Below are 22194 nucleotides of genomic sequence, written 5' to 3' on the forward strand. Positions count from 1 at the left end.
TAAAACTGAGGAATTGTTAGGGATCAGTTTGACTAGCAAAAGTACAGGCACCAGACAGGCAGTTCAGACATTGCAGTTGATAATGGAAGCAAAACTGAAGAAAAATCAAGAAACGCTCGTAGGATCCGTCACCTTGGAAAACGCGTTCGACAGTGTAAAATGGTGCAATATTTTCGAAATTTTGAGAAAAATAAGGGTAAGCTATATGAAACTACTGTTTATATAAATTATGTACGAAAAACAGGAGTGAAAAATGAGACTGGAATAGCAAGAACTTATAACACTCCTGTCTTCTATTACTATGCCATAACCTCGAAACTGGAGGCAGTTCGCAAAACAGAATTATTTGGTTGGATTAATAATGGTATAAAGCAACAGAGCAGTGTTACCCTCTGAGAGGAATTTTGTTATGTTGACCGTGTTGTACCTAACGGAGGTGGCTTATCGGAAGTGAAAGTCAGAATTACGTGAATATTTGAACAGTAACAAACAAAATTTTGCCTATCTGCACTGTTTAACTGATAAAGAAAACGGTCGCCAGCCTAACTAGGCAAGAGAATGATTAACATTCTCGTTTAAGAAAGTAGGTATAAGTAACTATAACGGATAAACACAACCTGTACTTTGTCACACGTGAGTGCAGTGAACTCTGACACATACATATGTTTACGGTAAGATTGAAACTAACAGAGCAGCGGAAACTATTTGCAAATTTATAAGAGACACCGAAACACACTATTACTTTCAATGTAAGATACTGACTCACCTTCTGCGATTTACAAGCAGTAATGTGATCATTTACTAAGCGAAACTTTATAAGTCTCAGTCTTAAGAATTTTTAATTTGAAGTTGGCAACAACACATTAATAAGCAGTTTTACTAGGAAAATTATATTCAGCAAGCATCATTGACTTTAACTCACTCTCTTGCCACATTAACTTTAACTTTCTCTTTACTATGTTCAAGAGGCATTAATTTAATAAAAAACACTGGTTTTTAATGTTCTTTCAGTAGGGACACTCGGTAATCACTTTAGTTCAAACGGAGAGGACCCTGAGAGGTGTTATAAGGAAAAAAGTCAAGGTAGGTACATAAATTCAGATATAAATTACCTTATATTTGAGCACATTAGCACGTCCATTAAGTTGATCCTTCACTGTACATCATTATAGTATTACGTTGCAATAATTCCGCAATGTGGTGGCAACTACATGTTGGTAGGTGGAATTGTAGGCAGAACTGCTGGACTCTGTCATTTCTTGGTGGCGATGATAGATACAAACTCCAGAATAGTTCCAGCTATTTATCCATCCATCCGAGGCCTTGGAAAGAATCAGCACAATATGCATCTTTATAATGGCAGTGCACGGACTCGTAACTCGTCTCCGACTGCTGGCTCGTCCCCGACTGACTATCAGTTCCACCTTTTCTACCTAGGACAACCACAATTTGCGCGCGCTACACAGTGCCATTCCCGAGGGGAACCACTACACCTTTTACATACAGAATAACTAAGAGCCCTAAGTGAGGATCAGCAATTTACATAACAGCAAACAAATACATTAAATAAAACAAAACATTTACACATATTGACATCTCTACAAAAAATTATTCACACAAAATTACAATTATATACAGTAAGTTTTGTTCCCTCCAAATGGGACAAAGAATATTAAATTACAGATACACTACTTTGCATAGAATCAAATCACGACATCAAAGGTTTGACAAAGAAAAGAGTACACAATTTTATGTTATCGATTCAAACACATTTACAGACGATCAACAATGTAACATTAAATAAAGCAAAAAAACAAAATAAATCCATACAGCATAAGAGCTGTGGTGTTACAAATTAACAGGTTTGATTTAAAGACTGTAAGACAGCGATGTAGTGTTACGTCCCTACTGTTTATACTTCGAAGAAAGAACGAGTGGTAATAAAGTTCGTTGTGATAGGATATGAAAGATAAGATTCGCAAATGATATTCAAGTAACGTATTAAGAGTAGGCCTGACTCAGACGGTTGCTTTTCTGAAGCTTTAGGGGTCCATCACTCCAGGATTCTAATGGAATGTGCTATGGTGGATGGCCTTCGGTTTAAAGGTGAAATTAAGGCTCTTGCATGGCTGGAATCAAAAAGATAGGTGGGAAACTGATCGTCGTCAATGCACCAAAGCGACATGCTGGCGCCAGTGCAAAGTTGACATCCGGCTTATTAAGTAAGACGTTACGCAGCTGTGATCCAAAAGGTGCTTACCAAAACAGTGATAAGAGTTAAGACACTTTCTAAAAGTAATCTGAATAGAAAGGAGAGAATTGAGTATCTGGTCACGTGAAACAAATATAGATGAGCTGTTCAGCTGACGTGGGTTTTTGGCCAGGTAGACGAAAATTACAGAGAACGTATGGCTTCGGAAACTGGTAGAGGAGAGATATAGATAGAGAGAGACTGAGGGGGAACTGTTAGGCATCTTCAAGTGATGCTAGTTCCTGCTGCCACTGTTGCAAGACGCGACTGATGATAATCGGGCAGAGGTGTCGAAATCTGTCAGGCCAGGAGCAGTCTGCTCTTTGATCAGTCAAGAACAGTTCTACTCCGACTAAAGACATTAAAGATCTGGGGCAACAGGCTGCAGTTCCCTCAAGTACTGGTACGTCATACCGAAAATACACCAGGACAAATCTCGTTTTCACGCAGTATTGAGCAACACTGGAGCCATTACCTGTTTCCTGGCCAAAGATCTTACCTCACCGGAAGACGCTACTAGTTGGATGGAAACAGCGCTGGTAGTGCCCCCTGCCAGGAGCTACAGAAAGGCATTCCGCCCAAGTGCCGTGGACACTGTGCTGCCGGTCGCTCCTGTGGTTAACAACTGAATTAAGTGCCAGCAACGCGCGGCTTCGGATCATGAATCAGAAGTTCTTGTTCCTCCTGTTTTAATTTAATTGAAATCAATTCCTTGATTCCAGTGAATTGAAAACCTGCATCCGTTAAGTAACACTGACCTCAGTACTGAGTTGTACAGCCTCCTTAAAAACGCAGTCCCAGAAAGCTGACGCTGAGCATAAAACTTCAGACTTCTTGTGAAACAAGCGATGCCTCGTGTCCAGGCAATGCTGCTGCGGCTGATTCCTCAGGTAAGTAGCACTACTTGGGCTGTAGCTGACTAGGCTAAGCAACATGCCAGGGTCGCCAAATGTTAAAGTACACTCCCCTCAGGGCAAGAAGAGAATGTGCCAAGTCTCACATGAGTGATCGTAAATGACGCAAAGGTTTCGGTGGAAGAGAAAGGTTTGAAATACGCACCAACACTTCTCAAGGTCCTATCTGATATGTGACAGCTTCCTTTCAACAGGAAACTTCTAAACTTTCCGTTACGCTGCCACAAAGATTAGGAGGGGCTCCTGGCGAATTTTAACTCGAGCCACGGCAATCTGCTCAGCTGAAAGACTCAGTCAGAGTTGAGAGCAGACAAGGACAGCCTTATTTTACCTTCCCTCAAGTCGAACGTCACCCTCCTTCTCTCACGAGCTGGATTCAGTGGCAAGGGAGAGGTGCTGCTCGATGATCCTGCTTGTCTCAAGCTAAGAGAGGATCCAACTGGCAAGACTTATAGAACAAAATTAGACCTTCTCAAGAATAGTTTTTTTCCGACTAAAGTCATTAAAGATCTGCGCCAGTAGACTGACGTTCCTCCGAGTACTGATCGTCCTACCGAAAATACATGACGACGGTTCTCGTCCTCACCCAGTATTGGGCAACATTGGAGCCATTACCTGATTCCTGGCCATAGATCTACTTCACTGTTCACTGAGACTTTTCGTAGTCAAATAAGATGACCATATTGACAATTTAGAGTACTTCACAGGACGTCTGAGAACACATAAACTATAAGAGTCGGATATTTTAGATTTCTCTGACTTTGTTATTTTCGAAAATAACTCTGCAGGATCATTAGAAACAAAAAGTTGCTTGTGCTTACCACAAGTTATTTCTTAAGTATTTAGAACACGTAGACGGTGTCGCCATTGAAAGTCCTCTCTCTCCAATTGTGGCCAAATATTTTATAGAAAACTATGAGGAAAAAGCACTGCAGACGGCAAGTCACCAACATTTCAGTGCGTCTTGCAGCATGTAGACTTTTCATTTATTCTGTGTCCCCAAGAATAAAGATTTTACGTGTATCCACAATATGAACTCGCTTCATCCGAATATACAATTCACCATGGAAACTGAAAAATATTGTCGCTTACCATTCCTAGATCTCATGGATAGAAGAAAAGTTGACGGTACACTGGGACAAAGTATCTCCAGAAACTAACTTACACAGAGAAATTACGAGCCTTCAATAAGTAATACAGCTTGTTTTTTCAAGGCATCTTCAGTTGAAAAAATTAGGAATTAGTCGAGAGACATATACCTATTTCAGTCCCCCCTTGTTTCGTGAAGCTCCGATATATCGCTGCGCTGTCCGTATCCTTCAAGTGTTTGTACACAAGGTGTGTTCCAGTGAGCTAACAGTGACTTTCTTTCGGCGGAAAACCACAATCGCAGATGCCCATATGCGCTTGCAGAATGTCTCCGAAGACATGTCAGTGAACCAAAGCGCTGTGATCCGTTGGGCAAGGGGTCTGCCACCATTGTAACAAGGTCACACAAAACTATTCGATGTCACCCGTGCCCGCCAGCAGTTCACATTTGGGACTTCTGCAACGTTAGAACTTGCGGACACTGTCATTCCACGTAATCGACGTACCACAATCAGAACCCTGCTGGACAACTGGACGTCTTCGTTGGTAAGACTGAAAAATACGTCCACCAGTTGCATTACTCAATCGTGAGCGCCCGTTGGGTTCCTCGCTGTCTAGAGAGCTACGAAGGACCATCTGTGCGGAACTGCTTGCGTGTTGCGAGGCTGATGGTGACAATTTTGGTCGAACATCGTCACAGACTATGAAACATGGGTTCATCACTGCGAACCGGAAACAAAACGGCAATGAATGGAGTGGTGCCACAGCAGCTGTCCTCAGAATAGCAAGTTCAAAGCAGCATCCTCAGCCATTAAAATCTTGGCGATGGTCTACTACCTGAGTCGTTAGAGAGCGACCCTTGGCTGTTCGAGAGAGGATGTAGATAACATATGAAGATGAACCACGTCATTTCAGTGTGGACTACCGTAAGCGTCTCAGTGTTGTATTTCCCGGTGGCTAAATTGGTTGGGAGGTCCTATTCTGAGGTCTGCGAAGGCACCTGACCTGAATACCTTTATTTGTTTCCTATGAGGATATTTAAAGTCACTTGTGTATGACACCGCAGTGGATACGGAGATGGAATTTGTTAAAAGAATTGTGGCCTACCTGTGATGTGATTCAAAACACACCAGGGACATGCGTCAGAACCTTGTACACCGATTTCATGCTTTCATTGAGACTGATAGGCATCAGTTTCATCACATTTTGTAAGTAATTGTGTCAGTGACGGTATTTGCAGTTAACTGTAACTAATGTAAGCGAAAAAGTACACAGTAATGTGATTTAATTCGTATTATCTTCTTAAGCTGATTTGTTAAAACCCAGCTTCCCTACCTGAATTTGTTCGGTAGAGCACCCCCTTCGTCCTGTTAAATTTTTGCTACACTCTCGCGGAAACTCCCTGCATAACATAACTAGTATATCCTGAGGATAATACTGCGGCTTGTTAATTTAATTTTCTTTTCCCACACCTTTTTAAATCAACACCGGAGGTATTGTAACCGTTGTCCACAGACGAGAGATTGCTGCTCTTCTTCACTGCGTGACGGCATCTTCATTAGGTTGCTGTGGAAGTTGAAACAATGGTACTATGACGTACAGATATGTAAGATCTTTATTCCAGTGGAAATAGATTTTAATTCCCATTCGATATCTGGGACCACCCCATTTTCCTCCGTAATTACCCCATATGAATATCAAAATAGTTGCTTACACAAGATCCGTCCTAGCGACTATCACATTCTTCCCAGGTAACTACTTCAAAGGGGGTCGTACTACCATGAGGTCACCAGTATTGGTTTACACGGTGTGTGGGGGCGAATGAGGCTGGTATTTATGAAATGGGAAGGGGGAGGGGTTGGAGAATGGGAGCACTGTACCATTAATTGGTGCCATCACACGAAACAACCAGCTTCGACGTGTACTCTCGAGGTAACTAATTCGGTGATCTGGACCAACACTAGGTACAGACCTGTTATCTATTTGTTTTTCTTTTCTCATTGTACTTATTGCTCAGGCGGGTCTCGTAGTAAATCAGAGTTTAGACAGGAAACGACCTTGTTTGCTTCACCGTGATTTACCTTGATTGGTGGGGAAAAGTTCCAGCGTTCATCTCTTGAACATCAGAATGCTGATAGTCACGGTCCCGCATTTCGTTCAGCGACGTTAAAGTAATAAATCAATATATGGTGAAGTATGTTTGTTCACCAAGGTGTCACTTGCGGCAGTATATCTCATTCCATTTTCTCCTATCTGGAATCTGAAGAAGTACCGTTGTTAGATCAACCAGAGATGAATTGAAGCCTTTGGACAGTAGTCTCTGGAGCGGTTTCAGCTCTTCCTTGTTCGTTTCATTTTGAAAATACTGTTTATTCTTAAAGAACAAAAGGGTATTCGGACTTCCCCACCTCCCAAGGAAAATATTCGCCTGTTACGTAAATCATTCGGTGTGCTCTCATTGATCTATCAGCGTAGCTGTTCAAGGTCCGGATGGGAGAAATAGAATGAGATAAACTGCCCCTAGTGAGAGCTTTGTGACGAAACATATTTCGCCATGTATTCATTTATTACTTTGACCTTGGTGAACTAATTGCGGGACCGTGACTATCAGATTGTCAAGAGGTCATTAGCGTGGAGAGTCGCTTGTATAAGCGATAAGACCGTTATAAAAGCCGCGCACAGGCGACTGTGTTCATCCGCCGCCCAGAACCATGAAGACAGCCGTCGTCCTCTGCCTGCTGGTGGCGCTCTGCAGCGCTGCGCCCTCCAAGAGGTCCCACTTGCCCAGACCGCGCCTCGATGGCCGCATCGTGGGCGGCGAGGCCGTAGACATCTCGCAGTACCCCTGGCAGCTGTCGCTGCAGAAGCTGGGCTCCCACAGCTGCGGCGCCTCCATCATCAGCTCCAACTGGGCGCTGACGGCGGCCCACTGTATCGAGGGCGCCATCGTCAGCTTCGTGTCCCTCAGGGCCGGATCTTCCACCCGCGGAAGCGGCGGAACTGTGTACGATGCTGCCGACGGATATTACCACGGGGATTACGACTCCGATACCACTGACTACGATGTCGGCGTCATCCAGATTGACGGATCATTCTCCTTCGATTCCAACGTTCAGGTACAACTCGTGCACAGAAAATACTTACTTCAACATTTTTCAGATTTATTTTTAAATATGAACTGTACACTAAGGATCGTCTGTTTGGTTTTTTTCTCGTACACATTTCGAGGTGCCTTAAATTCGATACTAACTACAGAATTCGATCGGCAACAAACGAATGCTTCCCAGGTATCACCATAACTTAACGAACTAAAAAAGCATACGCTACCATAACAATTATCTTCTTCAAATAGATATTTGTCCATAAGAGAACTTTCACGCCTTAGAACGATCATTATCACATGGTGACATTTGTGTCAGATCATCCAGGAAGCTATGGTGTGGTAAAAAGATATCTTCACGACGGTATATACTTTTATTACATGACATGTTTACTCTTTTGTACTGAAATACGAGAGTTGTCCAGAGAGTAAGTTCCCATCGGTCGCTAAATGGTAACCACAGTAAAAACCAGAAACGTTTTATTTGTAAGAGTTAGCTACACTTTGCAGATACTTTTCTACATAGTTGCCACCCCGACTTAGACATTAGACATTACAATCTTACTATGAAACGAAAAATTTAAAGTTTCTGCCAGGAAGGGGAAGGGGTAGGATCGTAGCTGAGTAAACAGTTTGCTTGACTACCATGTTCTCAACTCAGACTCTCTAACCTTTATTGACATCAATCCTTCGTTAATGAAGTAACGGAAACATAGTCAGCTCTCACTCATTACAATTGACTAGGTGTATCGATGAAACGTCTCTAAATTTAGATATTAAATGCTAGAGCAATAATTTTTCCCTCAAAATTACCGTCTTACGACACATACAAAACATATTATGCAACAATCCGTCATTATTAATTACCGCACAGTTTATTCATCATCCTCACTTCAGGCATTAAAGTTTTATTTATTTTGCTTTTACGGAGCCCAACGCTTCCTCTTTCTACTGCCAAATGGCTTAGATCTTCTTATCGGAGAGGTGATCTTCCTCCAAACATTCTTTAACGATGTTCATTCACGTTTCTCTTCTTTTCTGGTATTTCATTACACTTAATGCATTCAATTCTCCCCTAATTCCATATATCGAGGTATGTCAGTTCATGTGCGTTTATTTACCGCTGTTATTAATTACTTCTCTCCTTCTTTTATGAGGCTTTCCCGGAGTTTACTTATAAACCACACTTTTTTCTGTGAACAAGCATTTCTTAAAACATATGAATTATGTTTCTGTCGTACTTTTTCTTTACACATTTGTATCTTGTTGCAAATACAATCCATAACTTTGATAATCTTTTCTCCACTTGTACGTCATACTCATATGTGGCGAGAACAATGTTTGAACTGTTCTACTGTTCTAATGACAATCACACTATTGGCTGCACAGAATTATTTCCTTTAAAAGCCATTCTCTTTCCCTCCTCCTATGAAATCATCAAATCAAAATTGTGGAACTTAATGAAAGAGCTGTGCTATAAATAAAATTCTATATCACATTTTAATGTGACGTTTAACAAGTTATGACTACTATGAATTGAATGGGTGAGACTGACATAATTCAAAGCCACAAAATATAAATTATTCAGGGGAACATTTTAAAACTTTGGATAAATCCATAAATCATATTTCAACTTATTGAGTTTTTTGACAAAACTAGTTTTTTTTCTATAATGTGTTAATATACATGTTGGCATAGTTATATTGTGAACAAAGTTAAACATTATTATTAAAAAAAATGCTTTATCCCCAGGTGACACATCATTGGTCTTTGGCCTGTCTCATACTAACTTTACACAATGTTTACAAAAATTTGTACATCAATATCCAACATAACTTACAATGGTAGTCACTACAGTGTTTCACACAATATAGCCAATATCTATCACCTCTGTTTCATTTTCATCACTTTGTTCCTTTGATTCACTCAGACTGTTGAAGTGTCCCTTCCTAACATCTGCTATGTATGGCATTATTGACGTAACATCTTTGAGTTTTTTTTCACAAATTGGAATGGGCTTTAAGTATTTCCTTGACAGCTGGAACGGATTACTAAAAATGGGTCAAATGGCTCTGAGCACTATGGGACCTAATTTCTAAGATTATCAGTCCCCTAGAACTTAGAACTACTTAAGCCTAACTAACCTAAGGACATCACACACATCCATGCCCGAGGCAGGATTCGAACCTGCGACAGTAGCGGTCTCGCGGTTCCATACTGTAGCGCCTAGAACCGCTCGGCCACCCCGGCCGGCTCGAACGGATTACTCCCCTGATGTGCTCGTCTTTTCTTAGTGATATTTACAGTTCTGAATTCTTCAAATTCAGTGTACTGATTTTTCACTTTTAAATGTGATGGCATTTTTTCATCCAAACGAAAAGCTGTCGCTTCAGAAAATCGGAACTGAGATCCATCATCATATTTGTCCCTTTTTGCAATATTTATCCACAGTGGTATCAGATATATAAAGTCTGCTTGATTCATTTTAACGCCTGAAAATGGCTTATTCTTGCGCGATCCTATAATGACTGTAGCCCTATCACGACGGGTGTACACAGTGGGGTTTCTGTTCTTAACGTGCTTCTCAATTCGACCGAAATCTTCGGTCACAGTGCAGTCGTGTGTGTCCAGTTCGTGGAAACCAATGTTCAACGGCCTAAAATTATCCTGAATGCACTAGTGATCTCTCTAGCGTAACAACTGCTCAGTTTTTGTCTTGGCCTCTACAGTTATCACTAATAATGTGAAGAATGTTTGCCTGAGACTTTTGTATTTCTAAGAATTTTATCAGACATCTTCCTGTCTCATCAGATCCACGCTTTGCTTCGTCGTCACTCCACTCGAACATATGTCCCTTTTCAGACCCGCAATCATGATAACCAAAATTGTAAGTCCACAACTTCCTCTTATAGAATGCAGGCCCAGATATATGCCTTCGTGTTGGAAAGGTTTGTTGTAGATCAAAGGCTACTGTAAGATACTCCTCACGATTTTCCCTAGGTCGTTTGGAAAGCTGTGTAATCATATTTTGTCCAGCAGATGCTTTGGCATGATGTAGATCCCTTTCAATTTTTAATCTTCTAATAATATCTTCAGAGTTGATCAACTGTGCATTTTTTATTTGAATTTGAAATTCGTGACATACATGACATATGTCTGTATGAGGCAATTTAAAACCAATATTAAAATCTTGGTTAAATACATCTCGAAATTTCGAAACTTTTACTTGTGGTGCATTGTTTTCTTCGCAATATTTCAAATAATATTCTTGATATAATGAGGAAATTGGCATGTCATGATCGAAGTACCCTTTATTGGGGTTCTGAGAGCGGCTGTAATGACTGGCATACTTAGGTATATTATTTATGAAATTGTGAACTGTCTGAACTGCTACTTGTGAAATTTTCCTTGATGGATTCCCTTTTTTTCCTGGAAACAAAGAAAAAGAAAAAGTGATTTTAAAGGTAAATGCCCAGGTCAGACTAATTTAGTGAATTTATGTCTGAATATGATATGTAAAGAAAAACGCTGGATAAATAAGCGCAACAGAGCAAAACTTTGGATTTTCTTAAAAGCAACATTAATTTCATCATTAAATACCTCTACTGTCTTTTGGAGAAGTGAAGTGTCCAAGTTTTTTTGTAAGTTCTTAAGACGTCCTTGATTTTCTGAAGCCCATGCACACTTAAAAATGCTTCTTTGCATACCAATATATTACAGCCATTAACCTTAACCTGGTAAGAAGAAGTCACCATTCGCCGTGAAATTGTGCTTTTACTTTTCTTTGGGTACCTTAAAAAGTGAAATACATTAGTCAAAGTAATAATATTTTATTTATAAAAAGTACATGATATAAAAACCAATTTCAAATTATCATTAATCATAGTCACCTCCTTTGCATTTGTTGCATCTTAATACTGCTCAGAAGGTAATTAGTTTGGCATTTGAAATCATCCATGTCCCAAAAAGATTTGAATATCTGCTCTACACATTCATGAATTTTGCTCCAACTCTTCTTTTTACATTTACATCCAGGACCAAGAATTTTAGCACAAACAATTTGCCCTTTTTTATCAGATATGTACTCTCTGTCATAATTTCTATGACGTTTACATTTTTCCCTTTTCCTATTGTTCATATTTCTTCTATTTTTTCTGACTTTAGGTTTTTCAGCAGGTGATACTTCAGGAGACCTTTCACATTCATCTGCATCCTAAGCCAAATAAAGTATTCAGAATGAGATAGACCAAAGCCACTTCAACACATATACCAAACGTTAATATATTATATAAATAGGCTTATAATCTTTATAATTATTACCAATAATGCAGTAATTAATAGGAGAAGTGAAATTTGTTCGTGATTCACACGTACATATTTTTAGTAGTGAGTATATAACAGGTATAATTACGCAATAATATTTCACTGTGATGCAGACCTAAGCCTCAATGTTTTAAATGTTTAAAAAAGTAAGTATTTTTAGACATATCATGTCATTTTCAGATGAACATTCATCAGAGGGACAATAACTGCTGTCACAGGACGAAAAATCGACTTCAGAACTAGCCATTTCTGTATCTGAATCTTCTTTTCCGCTTATGCGTGGAAGTAGCCTCTTCTTTGGAGCGCCAATAAACTGTGGCTTTGGGTTGTTTCAGAATCGAAAAAGACTGCTTTCTCACAGTATGAGAACATTAAGTGTGAACTGCTCTGTCATCTAGTGAATGAAACTCAAAATATTTACGCAGTATCTTCCTCTGTTGAGTATAAGTTGAACTAACACAAAAAAACGTATTCTGAGAAAAGTGTGGCTTTGGGCTATATCATTCTCACCCCTTCAATAAGTCATGTCATAGAGATGGGCTCAGTGTTACGCTCAGCTGACTATCTTTCATACATGTGGTCCACTACAGGCTGAAATCGGTTAATGTTTAATGAGTAACACATACGTGCAGTAGAGGTATAGCTCAATGAAATTTATTGAAGAAAGATTCCTGCATAATGTTTTTTTAGTTGTGTTAACATTGATTAGCGAATGTTATGTTCCCAAAGCACTTTCCCCTGCTGTTTTCAAGGGCGCTTCGTGACGAGTGTGTACTGTACTTTACAGGCGGTGAGCCTCGGCACGACGGAGCCATCTGCAGGCACAGCGGTGACCATCACGGGCTGGGGCGCCCTGTCCTCCGGAGGCTCCTCCCCCATACAGCTGCAGGCGGTCACCACGTCCATCGTGGCTCGTGCCTCCTGTAACTCTGCCTACGGCGGCGAGATCACGCAGCGCATGATCTGCGCAGGCGAAGACGAGGGCGGCAAGGACTCGTGCCAGGGCGACAGCGGCGGACCACTGGTGGAAGGATCCACCCAGTACGGTATCGTCTCCTGGGGCAGAGGATGCGCTCAGGCCGGCTACCCTGGCGTCTACTCTAATGTGGCCAACTTGCATTCCTGGATAACGCAAGTAACTGGCGTGTAACAAGCGATCGACCCGTTCATGAAAAAATTATGCTTAACTGTAACATAAAACACCGACAATAAAACTTTTTTCTATTATGTTATGTATCAATTTTATCAACTCATTCTTAACCGAAATACTGTCCTCAAAACTACATTGATTAATTCTCCTGTATTATGAATTCCATACCAAAAGTAATGAAGAAGGGTACACTCAATGAAATATAATGAATGATATTTTCTGAAAGTATGAAGGTATATCGCTAGTCTCGCACATTCTACACAGAAAAATAACAGCTGTTTAGTTGTCGCTTCCCAAAATGATTTCAGAAATTTACATGGGATGTTACCCATCCCTTCTACCTTATTTTATCTTGTCACTCAAAACTCTTTCAAATTGTGTTTCTAACACTGGATCCCTATTTTCCTCTCTGTCGACTCCTATTTCTTCTTCTATCACGTCATCTGACAAGTCTTCCTTCTTATACACGCCTTTAGTATTCTCTTTCCAACTATCCGGTCCCTCCCGTGCATTTGATAGTGGAATTCCCGTAACACTCTTAACGTTACCACCCTTGGCTTTGATTTCACACTAGTTTGTGTTTACTTTTCTTTATGCCGCGTCAGTCCTTCCGACAGTCTTTTCTTTCCGATTTCTCCACGTTTTTCTTGCAGGTATTCCGGTTGAACTTCCATGCGTTGTGCACTTATTTCATTCGAAAGTGAGTTGTATTTCTGTATTCTGAAATATCCCTGAACATATTCTTCATCCTTCGATGAACTGAAGTATCTATTGTGTAACCCAATGTTTCTCGCAGCTATCTTCATGGTGCCTCTGGTTTTCTTTCCAAATTCTGTCATTTTCCTATTTTAGAGCTGTCCATACCTCTTCAGCTGAATGGCCTACTGAGCTACTTCAAGCGTCTATCATCAGTCCTTAGTACTTCCGTATCCCACAATCTTGTGCAGTGATACTTCCTGACTAATCTCTTAAACTTCATTCTACCCATCGTCACTACCAAATTCTGACCTCATTCTACATCTGTTCCTGGGTACGCCTTACAATCCGTTCTCTGAGTTCCGAATCTCAGCCTGACCACTATGTAATCTACCTAGAGTCGTGTCTTATGTCTCTGCCTTCTCGAAGTATACCTCTTCCTTTCGTGATTCTTGAAGAGAATAATACCTATTACTAGCTGCAACTTATTACAGGACTCAATTGGTCTTTATCCTTACTTATTCCAGCTACCAAGACCATATTTCCCATTTCTTCTGATCCTTCCCCTGCTACAGCATTCCAGTCCCCCATGATTAATAGATTTCCCTCTCCATTTATGTATGTATTATCCGATCAGTATCCTGTTATACTTTCCTGTCTTGACTGAGCACTAGTTTTTCCCTTTTTAAATACTCAAGCTTCCCTATGACGTTCAAACTTCCGACATCCCACGAGCCAACTCGTAGAACGTTACCCATCACTGAACCTTTTTCTCATTTTCACCTTCCCTTTGTTGTGCCATCCGATAGATCTGAATGACTGACTAGTCAAGTCTTTTGCCAAAGGAGAGATCATCCGTTACACGGCACATGTCCTGGTTCCCTGGCCCCTAGTAAAATGTTATCATATATCAACAGTTGTAAGCTAATTGACATATGCATTTGACGTTCTTATGTAGATGGGAGATTGTAAATAACCATATTGGTTTCCAAAATGGTTGTCTTATTATTACAACAATAAACAACACAGGAAATTTAGAAAATGAGCATAGTATTGTTTATAAGTCATGTCACGAATTTTTAATGATTAACTTTCTTAAATTTGAATGTGTATAAGGCCATAGAATGTCTTACTCGACTAAGGTAAGTACAGTTTTGGGTTATTGCAGATAACGACTGAGGGCCACGACGACGACACATTCTATGTTTCGTCGAAGTAATCAGCAAATCGCTTTTAATAAGCAGTAGTTAAATTTGTGTGCGAAGATTGAGAAAGAGAATTAATTTCAAAGGGAAGATTTCATTTGTTATTATTAAGCAAGAGATAAGAATCCTAAGGGAGGGTTTCATAGGTTATTGTAAAAGGAAAGGTTTGCGTAACAAAAGAGATATAGAGGAGACGGTTATTGCGTAACAAAAGAGATATAGAGGAGACGGGAAGGTTTCAAGATATAATTTTATTTCGGCGACACTGATTCTACTTTCGAATCATCGACCTTGCATCTTGGTCTTGTTGCACCATCGCCTTTAGCGTGATTCGTTTCTGTCCTGTTTCCCATTCTCTATGTCATGCTCACATTCAAATTTTAAAGTATCAAACATTATATTTCCATATTACTAAATTAGGTAATTGAAATGATGTAATACAAAATGCGTCTTTTAATTTCAAAGGGAAGATTTCATTTGTTATTATTAAGCAAGAGATAGGAATCCTAAGGGAGGGTTTCATAGGTTATTGTAAAAGGAAAGGTTGCGTAACAAAAGAGATATAGAGGAGATGGTTATTGCGTAACAAAAGAGATATAGAGGAGACGGGAAGGTTTCAAGATATAATTTTATTTCGGCGACACTGATTCTATTTTCGAATCATCGACCTTGCATCTTGGTCTTGTTGCACCATCACCTTTAGCGTGATTCGTTTCTGTCCTGTTTCCCATTCTCTATGTCATGCTCACATTCAAATTTTAAAGTATCAAAAAATTATATTTCCATATTACTAAATTAGGTAATTGAAATGATGTAATACAAAATGCGTCTTTTTATTTTGGTATTCTTGTCCTGAAATGTCGGAGAATGTGAAACTGGTAGATAACTTTCCTATCACAGATATCTCTGAGAACAAATGTAATTAAAAAATCGATAACAGTCGTCGCTGAGTATTGTACTGATAAAAAAAAAATAAAAAATAAAACTCGGGCCTGGGAGAATCATTGTAGCTGTTAGCTTGAGGGTCTACAGTTATATTTTTAGCCGTGACACGTTGATTGCACTTTTCCAGCAGTTTACACGCTGTTTTACATAAGCATGAGGTGTACAGAATGCACACTGGCATAACCATGGCATGTGTGTGATTGCTTATGTAGTTTCCATAAATGATACATTGTTTTCTACTACTAGGAATGTACTCCCTTTAGGTCTACGAGGAATAGTTATCAGCCTACCTACCATTTAACATTAGTATAAAAATATAGACAATTTAGACCAATCAGTAGCGTAGTGATTCTTAATTTCACACACGTTTTTCGGCGTCACAGATAAATTGCACTTGACACGTTATTTTGTCTGAACACAAGATTTCTAGGCCGATTTCTGCGTCGTAAGTGCAATGACTAAGGCAATGTGTGTTTGTTCCCACGCTTTGTTTTCAGATAACACAGGGTTTCTGTATTGCCAGTAACATAACCCATTTTTGGCTGAAATATTAATTGCCCGCTCAGTATGTTTTCTGTACTGTTATGAAAAAATAATGAAGATACTTTGGACACGAATATAGCGGGGGGAGCTAAATAAGACAGTGGACTCTGATATTTTAGTCACCAGTATGGTATATGGCAATCATCATTTCTTTCGCACGTGAAAGTGTATTACTATTGTTTACTGTATTTTTCCTTCGAAGTGTCGTGTAGTTGCGACTGTGTCAAAACAGAAACTGACAATCGATTTCTCTTGGAAAGATGAAGTAAACAGCTGAGTATACTATAATATTGGTTTTAGAGTTGAATTTAGATGTGGGAATACCATTTTATACTTTGGTAACTCCTATCAATATGGTGCACAAGCTGTAAGATAGAGCATCAGTAGTACACCGTGTGTGTTTAGCAGTACGACATCCGTATTTCGATAGTTGGATGTTATAATAAGACGAGGTCATCAGAAGAAGCAAAACACTGTCAACTAATTCAGTATTGTCAATGCTTGCCTACCCACCTTCTAACTCTTAATAAACCTCATGCAGAAACTTACATGCGGAGGATGATTAATTTGAAGGACCGTTGTGGCTTACACCATCTATGATAAGGAAATCAATTTTAGCACATCAAGTGTTGCCACTTTACTTGATATTTTGGGCAAATACTTCCAACACGTAACAGAGTGCTTGGGATGCTTTCGAGTAGTCTATAGAAAATTTGAAATACTGCAAGTTACAATTCTTATACAAATGTTTTGATAAATAATTTCTACGTGTCCCAAAAAACAAATCAGTATTTCCCGATCCTTCTGAGCACTATCTCTCTCTCTCTCTCTTTCTCTCCCTCCCTCTCTCTCTCTCTCTCTGTGTGTGTCTGTCTCGCCAACCCTTCATTTCTGTATAAGTCTGTGCGTGTGTGTGTGTGTGTTTCGGTTTTTACACATAATTCAATCCACAGAAGCCTGGTGCCGTATTTATGCATCACTGTTATACTATGCTGTGATTCTATGGAGTGGGTGGGTGCTGACAGCGGGTAGGGTGGAAGAGGGGCATGATTAAGTAATAAGTTCTAGTATAGTGCGCACAAAATACCGTGGCCACTAGATGCACAGTCTGCTGGTGAAGCGTGAGGAGAGCGCTAGGGTTGGGGGGTCGCTCCGAGCGCTGTAGCGCAGTTGTCGAGTCCTAAAGAGGAAAGTGCCGTTCTAAACTCTATTATACACTCACATTCCGTTTTAATATTATGTAGGGGCCCCCCCACTCCCACATTTGGATGGTGTTTTTCAAAAAGATCTACTATCACCTCTGCTTCCGTTAGTATCTAAAAAGAATTCCGCTGAAAATGCTGCGATTTACTTTCGCCTGGCTTGTTAACCATTTGTAACATTCAGAGAAGTGTCATGAGTGGTGAAGTTTGAGTGAAACCTAATCATTTCTCTGGTTGTCATGTCAAAATTTGGCGAGTTTACACTGTCTGATATCACTAACGTCTTCTGCAGACACAACTGCTAGAGAACTTATTTAGTTTATTACGTGAGTAACTGAGGATAATTAAGGTCAGTATCTTGTGAAACACCTCGGTACAAAGTTAACGTGCAATGTAGTCAGTTATTTTGTTCTAAAATCCATAGCATTTCTCGTTTCACCGACTATTCTTGGCCCTTAAAAGCTATATTTTTCTCACCGAAAAAGTCTGTACTCTTTGGAAGAACAAGTACATAAAGAAGTTACACATACTAACGATATGGTAAAATACTCACCTCTTCGAGTGCTATCATTTGCCAAAATATCATTTCGATATCTGAAACCATTTATGAAATACGAAGATTGCGGTGGGTATTTCACTCCGGCTTTATCGCTGGCGCAGCGCGACCGCAAATTAGTGTCGCATCAGATCAATTTTTTCGAGATTGGTAAGAGATATAAACCTCTACCAAAGCCGAAAACAAAATTCACTGTGTTAGCTAAATTTCCTACGAAGTAACATATTACATAATATGCACTAAACGCTAATTCTTAGAGAGCTTTATTTTTCGCTGCATGTTTTTCCGAATTTCGCACAGTATATTACTTTTACAGAAATATCACAATAACTGTGACAATTAACTAAATGATGGACAGATCATCATGAACCTCTCATACAAAGCTATAAGTAAAGCAAAACTGAATTTTTTTTACCTGATAGTTTCTGTAAATTCGTTGAAGAAATATTGCAGTGTGAGCGCCTCGAATCTGTCATCGGTGACCGGCCGAAAGGTGGGTTCAAATGGCTCTGAGCACTATGGGACTCAACTGCTGTGGCCATAAGTCCCCTAGAACTTAGAACTACTTAAACCTAACTAACCTAAGGACAGCACACAACACCCAGCCATCACGAGGCAGAGAAAATCCCTGACCCCGCCGGGAATCGAACCCGGGAACCCGGTCGTGGGAAGCGAGAACGCTACCGCACGTCCACGAGATGCGGGCCCGAAAGGTGGGAAACACACATCGGCCTCCCCTTCTGAACCAACGAATGAACTCGCCCAGCGCTTTAGACGAAAACTGGTCACTGCGCATTAGCCACGTATCCTGTGCGTGCTGTGAGCTACCCCTGCTCTCTCAGTTTTTTTCAGAGTAGTAATTAAAATTTTTTGCCTGGATATGGAAGGATATACATAGATATATTCCTGGTCATTCAATCATTTATCTCTTACAGAAGTCTCTTAGCCTAGAATTACTGAAACGCATCTACAGTAGTAAACGAACTATACAGTTTTTAACAACAGGCCCTTTAGTATACGTATGTTATTGCTCTGTGTCTCAAAATATCGCATACTAGGTCTACCCAGTTTGTTTAAATACTGCTGCATCTCATATATTAGTTATACGATAGTTAAGCCAGAGATGTAATCAATAAATCTGCACTGTCAAAAGTGCAAATTGACTAGCGAACATTATGTACTTATACAGCAGAGTAACTGTCCAGATGGCACTTCGTTTACCGGCGTCAGCTATGAATTAAACGTTTCGAAAGTCTGCAAACATTAGATACAAAAAGAAAACAGGTAATACAAAACATATTATCAAATTTTAAACTGAATCATACCACTGAAAACTCTGAATATCACTTCCACAGTTCAAAGTGCTTTTCTTAAAATTGCTGCTTTTAAATGATGAAGTTGCATGATGACATAACCAGTTGGTATAGTACCGCTCTGTTACTGCTGTAATGTGAGTTGTGAATACAACATCAGACTTACGCTACAAGAGTTACCCAAACTTTTTAACATACACAGAACTCTGGAACTATGAACAAGACGCAAAAAAGTCAAAATATATATAGAAAGAGCTCTAGTTAATTAGTCAGAACACCAAAAAGGAACTTGCACAACCAAAAAATTTATAGGTGGGTAGTGGTGTTGAAGGATATGAGGGAGGTATGTCAAGTTTCACTCACATCATTGTGATTCCTTAATTGTTCATTGACTTTTGCCACGTGTTACATGTTTGAGGATATAAACAACTTCCTACAAACAAGAATGCCATTGGTTTCTGTAGGTTCATATGTATGTTGTTGTTGCTGTAGTCTTCAGTCCAGGGAGTGCGGTTCTTTCCGTTCCATTACGACGAACCTGCACCTAACTGTGAACATTGTCTCAGCAGATCATCAGTAGGGAAGCCGAGAGAAACCTACAGTTTGATGCAGCTCTCCGTGGTACTCTATGCTGTGAAAGCTTCTTCATCTCACAGTACCTACTGCAACCTACATCCTTCTGAATCTGTTTAGTGTATTCATCTCTTCGTCTCCCTTCCAACAAACCTACCACAACAAAGGGCCAAAATTAATTATGATTGTAGTGTTGCTCACGCTGCTAAATATTGCATTTTCGGGCAACAACAAAGTTATATTATGTGGCAGGTGTTATTAGAGTACAGTTAATAAAGACATTTCATGAAATAATGGATAAACTAGGCACTCATCTTTTCGTGTTTCCCACGCTGGTCTCGCTGTGAACTCATGGCTCAATCGTCGAAAATCTAGGTAGTGATGATTCCAAGCTCGGATGCAAAGAGGCCTAGGTGTTATTCTGCGATAGTCAAAAGTTTTATAGATGTGTTTCATAAACCATTCTTGAAAATTAAACTTTTGCAAGTTAGCGGAATGGTGATGTAAAAAAGTAATCAGCGCTCTGAATTTAAGTTCCACTTCTTTTATATTACTTTTGTTGCACCATCGCTTCACAACATAAAACATACTTGAAAATATCTTCGTCACTGTTAAAGTTCACATTTCATAAACTGACTACAATTGGCGTCTTTTCTAAATGACGACCAGGACTTGACTCTCTAATAACCGCTTACGCGCCCAAAAATCAGAGTGAAAAGTACGTCAAAGATCATAGTGACAAAAGAAGGAATACACATAAAAATAATATCATTGCAAAATATACATATCGACGTATTGAAGTACCTCTAAATTAATGAAATGAAATCTGAATGTTGTCACAGAAATATCTTAACTATTTTATAGAAACATAGTAGAATATTGCTGATATCGAGAGGTTGAAGTGAGGTGCCGTAATCGTTACGTAATTCAAGTGCCATTACACCCTCTACGATTTTTACCCTCCACGCTGCCCTCCAATGCTAAACTGGTGATCCCTTGATGCCTCTGAATATGCCCTAACAACCGATCCCTTCTTCTACTCAAGTTGTGCCACAAATTTTTCTTCTCTCCAATTCTATTCAATACCTCCTCATTAGTTATGTGATCTACCCATCTAACCTTCAGAATTCTTCTGTAGCACGACATTTCGAAAGCTCTTCTTGTCAAAGCTATTTATCGTCCATCTTTCACTTCCATACATGGCTACACTCCCTTACAAATACTTCCAGAAACGACTTTCTGACACTTAAATCTATACTCGACGTTAACAAATTTCTCTTCTTCACAAACGCATTCCTTTCCATTGCCATTCTACTTTTTATGTCCTCTCTACCTCAACCATCATCAGTTACTTTGCTCCCAAAATAGCAAAACTCATTTACTACTTTAAGCGTCTCTTTTCCTAATTTATTTCCCGCAGCGTCACCCAATTTAATTCAACTACATTCCATTATTCTTGTTTTGCTTTTTTAGATGTTCATCTTATATCCTCCTTTCACGACACTGTCCATTCCGTTCAGCTGCTCTTCCAGGTTCTTTGCTGTGTCTGACAAAATTACAATGACATCGGCGAACCACAAAGTTTTTATTTCCTCTTCCATGGATTTTAATTCCTACTCCGAATTTTTCTATTGTTTCCTTTACTGCTTGCTCAATATACAGATTGAATAACATCGGGGATAGGCTACAACCCTGTCTCACTCCCTTCCCAACCACTGCTTCCCTTTCATTCTCCTCGACTCTTACAACTGCCATCTGGTTTCTGTACAAATTGTAAATATCCTCAAAAAATGGTTCAAATGGCTCTGAGCACTATGGGACTCAACATCTTAGGTCACAAGTCCCCTAGAACTTAGAACTACTTAAACCTACCTAACCTAAAGACATCACACACACCCATGCCCGAGGCAGGATTCGAACCTGCGACCGTAGCAGTCCCGCGGTTCCGGACTGTAGCGCCAGAACCGCTAGACCACCGCGGCCGGCGTAAATATCCTCTCACTCCCTGTATTTTACCCCTGCCACCTTCAGAATTTGAAAGAGAGTATTCCAGTCAACATTTTCAAAAGCTATTTCTATGTCTACAAATGCTAGAAACGTAGGTTTGCCTTTCCTTAATCTATTTTCTACGATAAGTCTTTGGGTCAGTATTGCCTCACGTGTTCCACCATTTCTACTGATCTTCCCCGAGGTCGGCTTCTACCAGTTTTTCCATTCGTCTGTAAAGAATTCGTGTTAGTATTTTGCAGCCGTGGCTTATTAATCTAGTAGTTCCTTAATTTCTTACAACTGTCATCACCTGTTTTCTTTGGGATTGGAATTATTATATTCTTT

The 22194-nt window shown here is 39.8% G+C and overlaps 1 protein-coding gene across 1 annotated transcript; it reads left to right on the forward strand.

Moving 5' to 3' along the window:
• Positions 1 to 6952: 6952 nt before the first annotated feature.
• Positions 6953 to 12904, forward strand: LOC126174812 (trypsin delta-like). Its single transcript, XM_049921187.1, has 2 exons — positions 6953 to 7370; positions 12465 to 12904. Exons 1-2 carry the CDS (start codon positions 6966 to 6968, stop codon positions 12825 to 12827), a joined length of 768 nt encoding a protein of 255 aa, XP_049777144.1. The 5' UTR covers positions 6953 to 6965; the 3' UTR covers positions 12828 to 12904.
• The last annotated feature ends 9290 nt before the right edge of the window (positions 12905 to 22194 follow it).

The sequence above is a fragment of the Schistocerca cancellata genome, chromosome 3 (assembly GCF_023864275.1).
Source record: "Schistocerca cancellata isolate TAMUIC-IGC-003103 chromosome 3, iqSchCanc2.1, whole genome shotgun sequence".
NCBI lineage: Eukaryota > Metazoa > Arthropoda > Insecta > Orthoptera > Acrididae > Schistocerca > Schistocerca cancellata.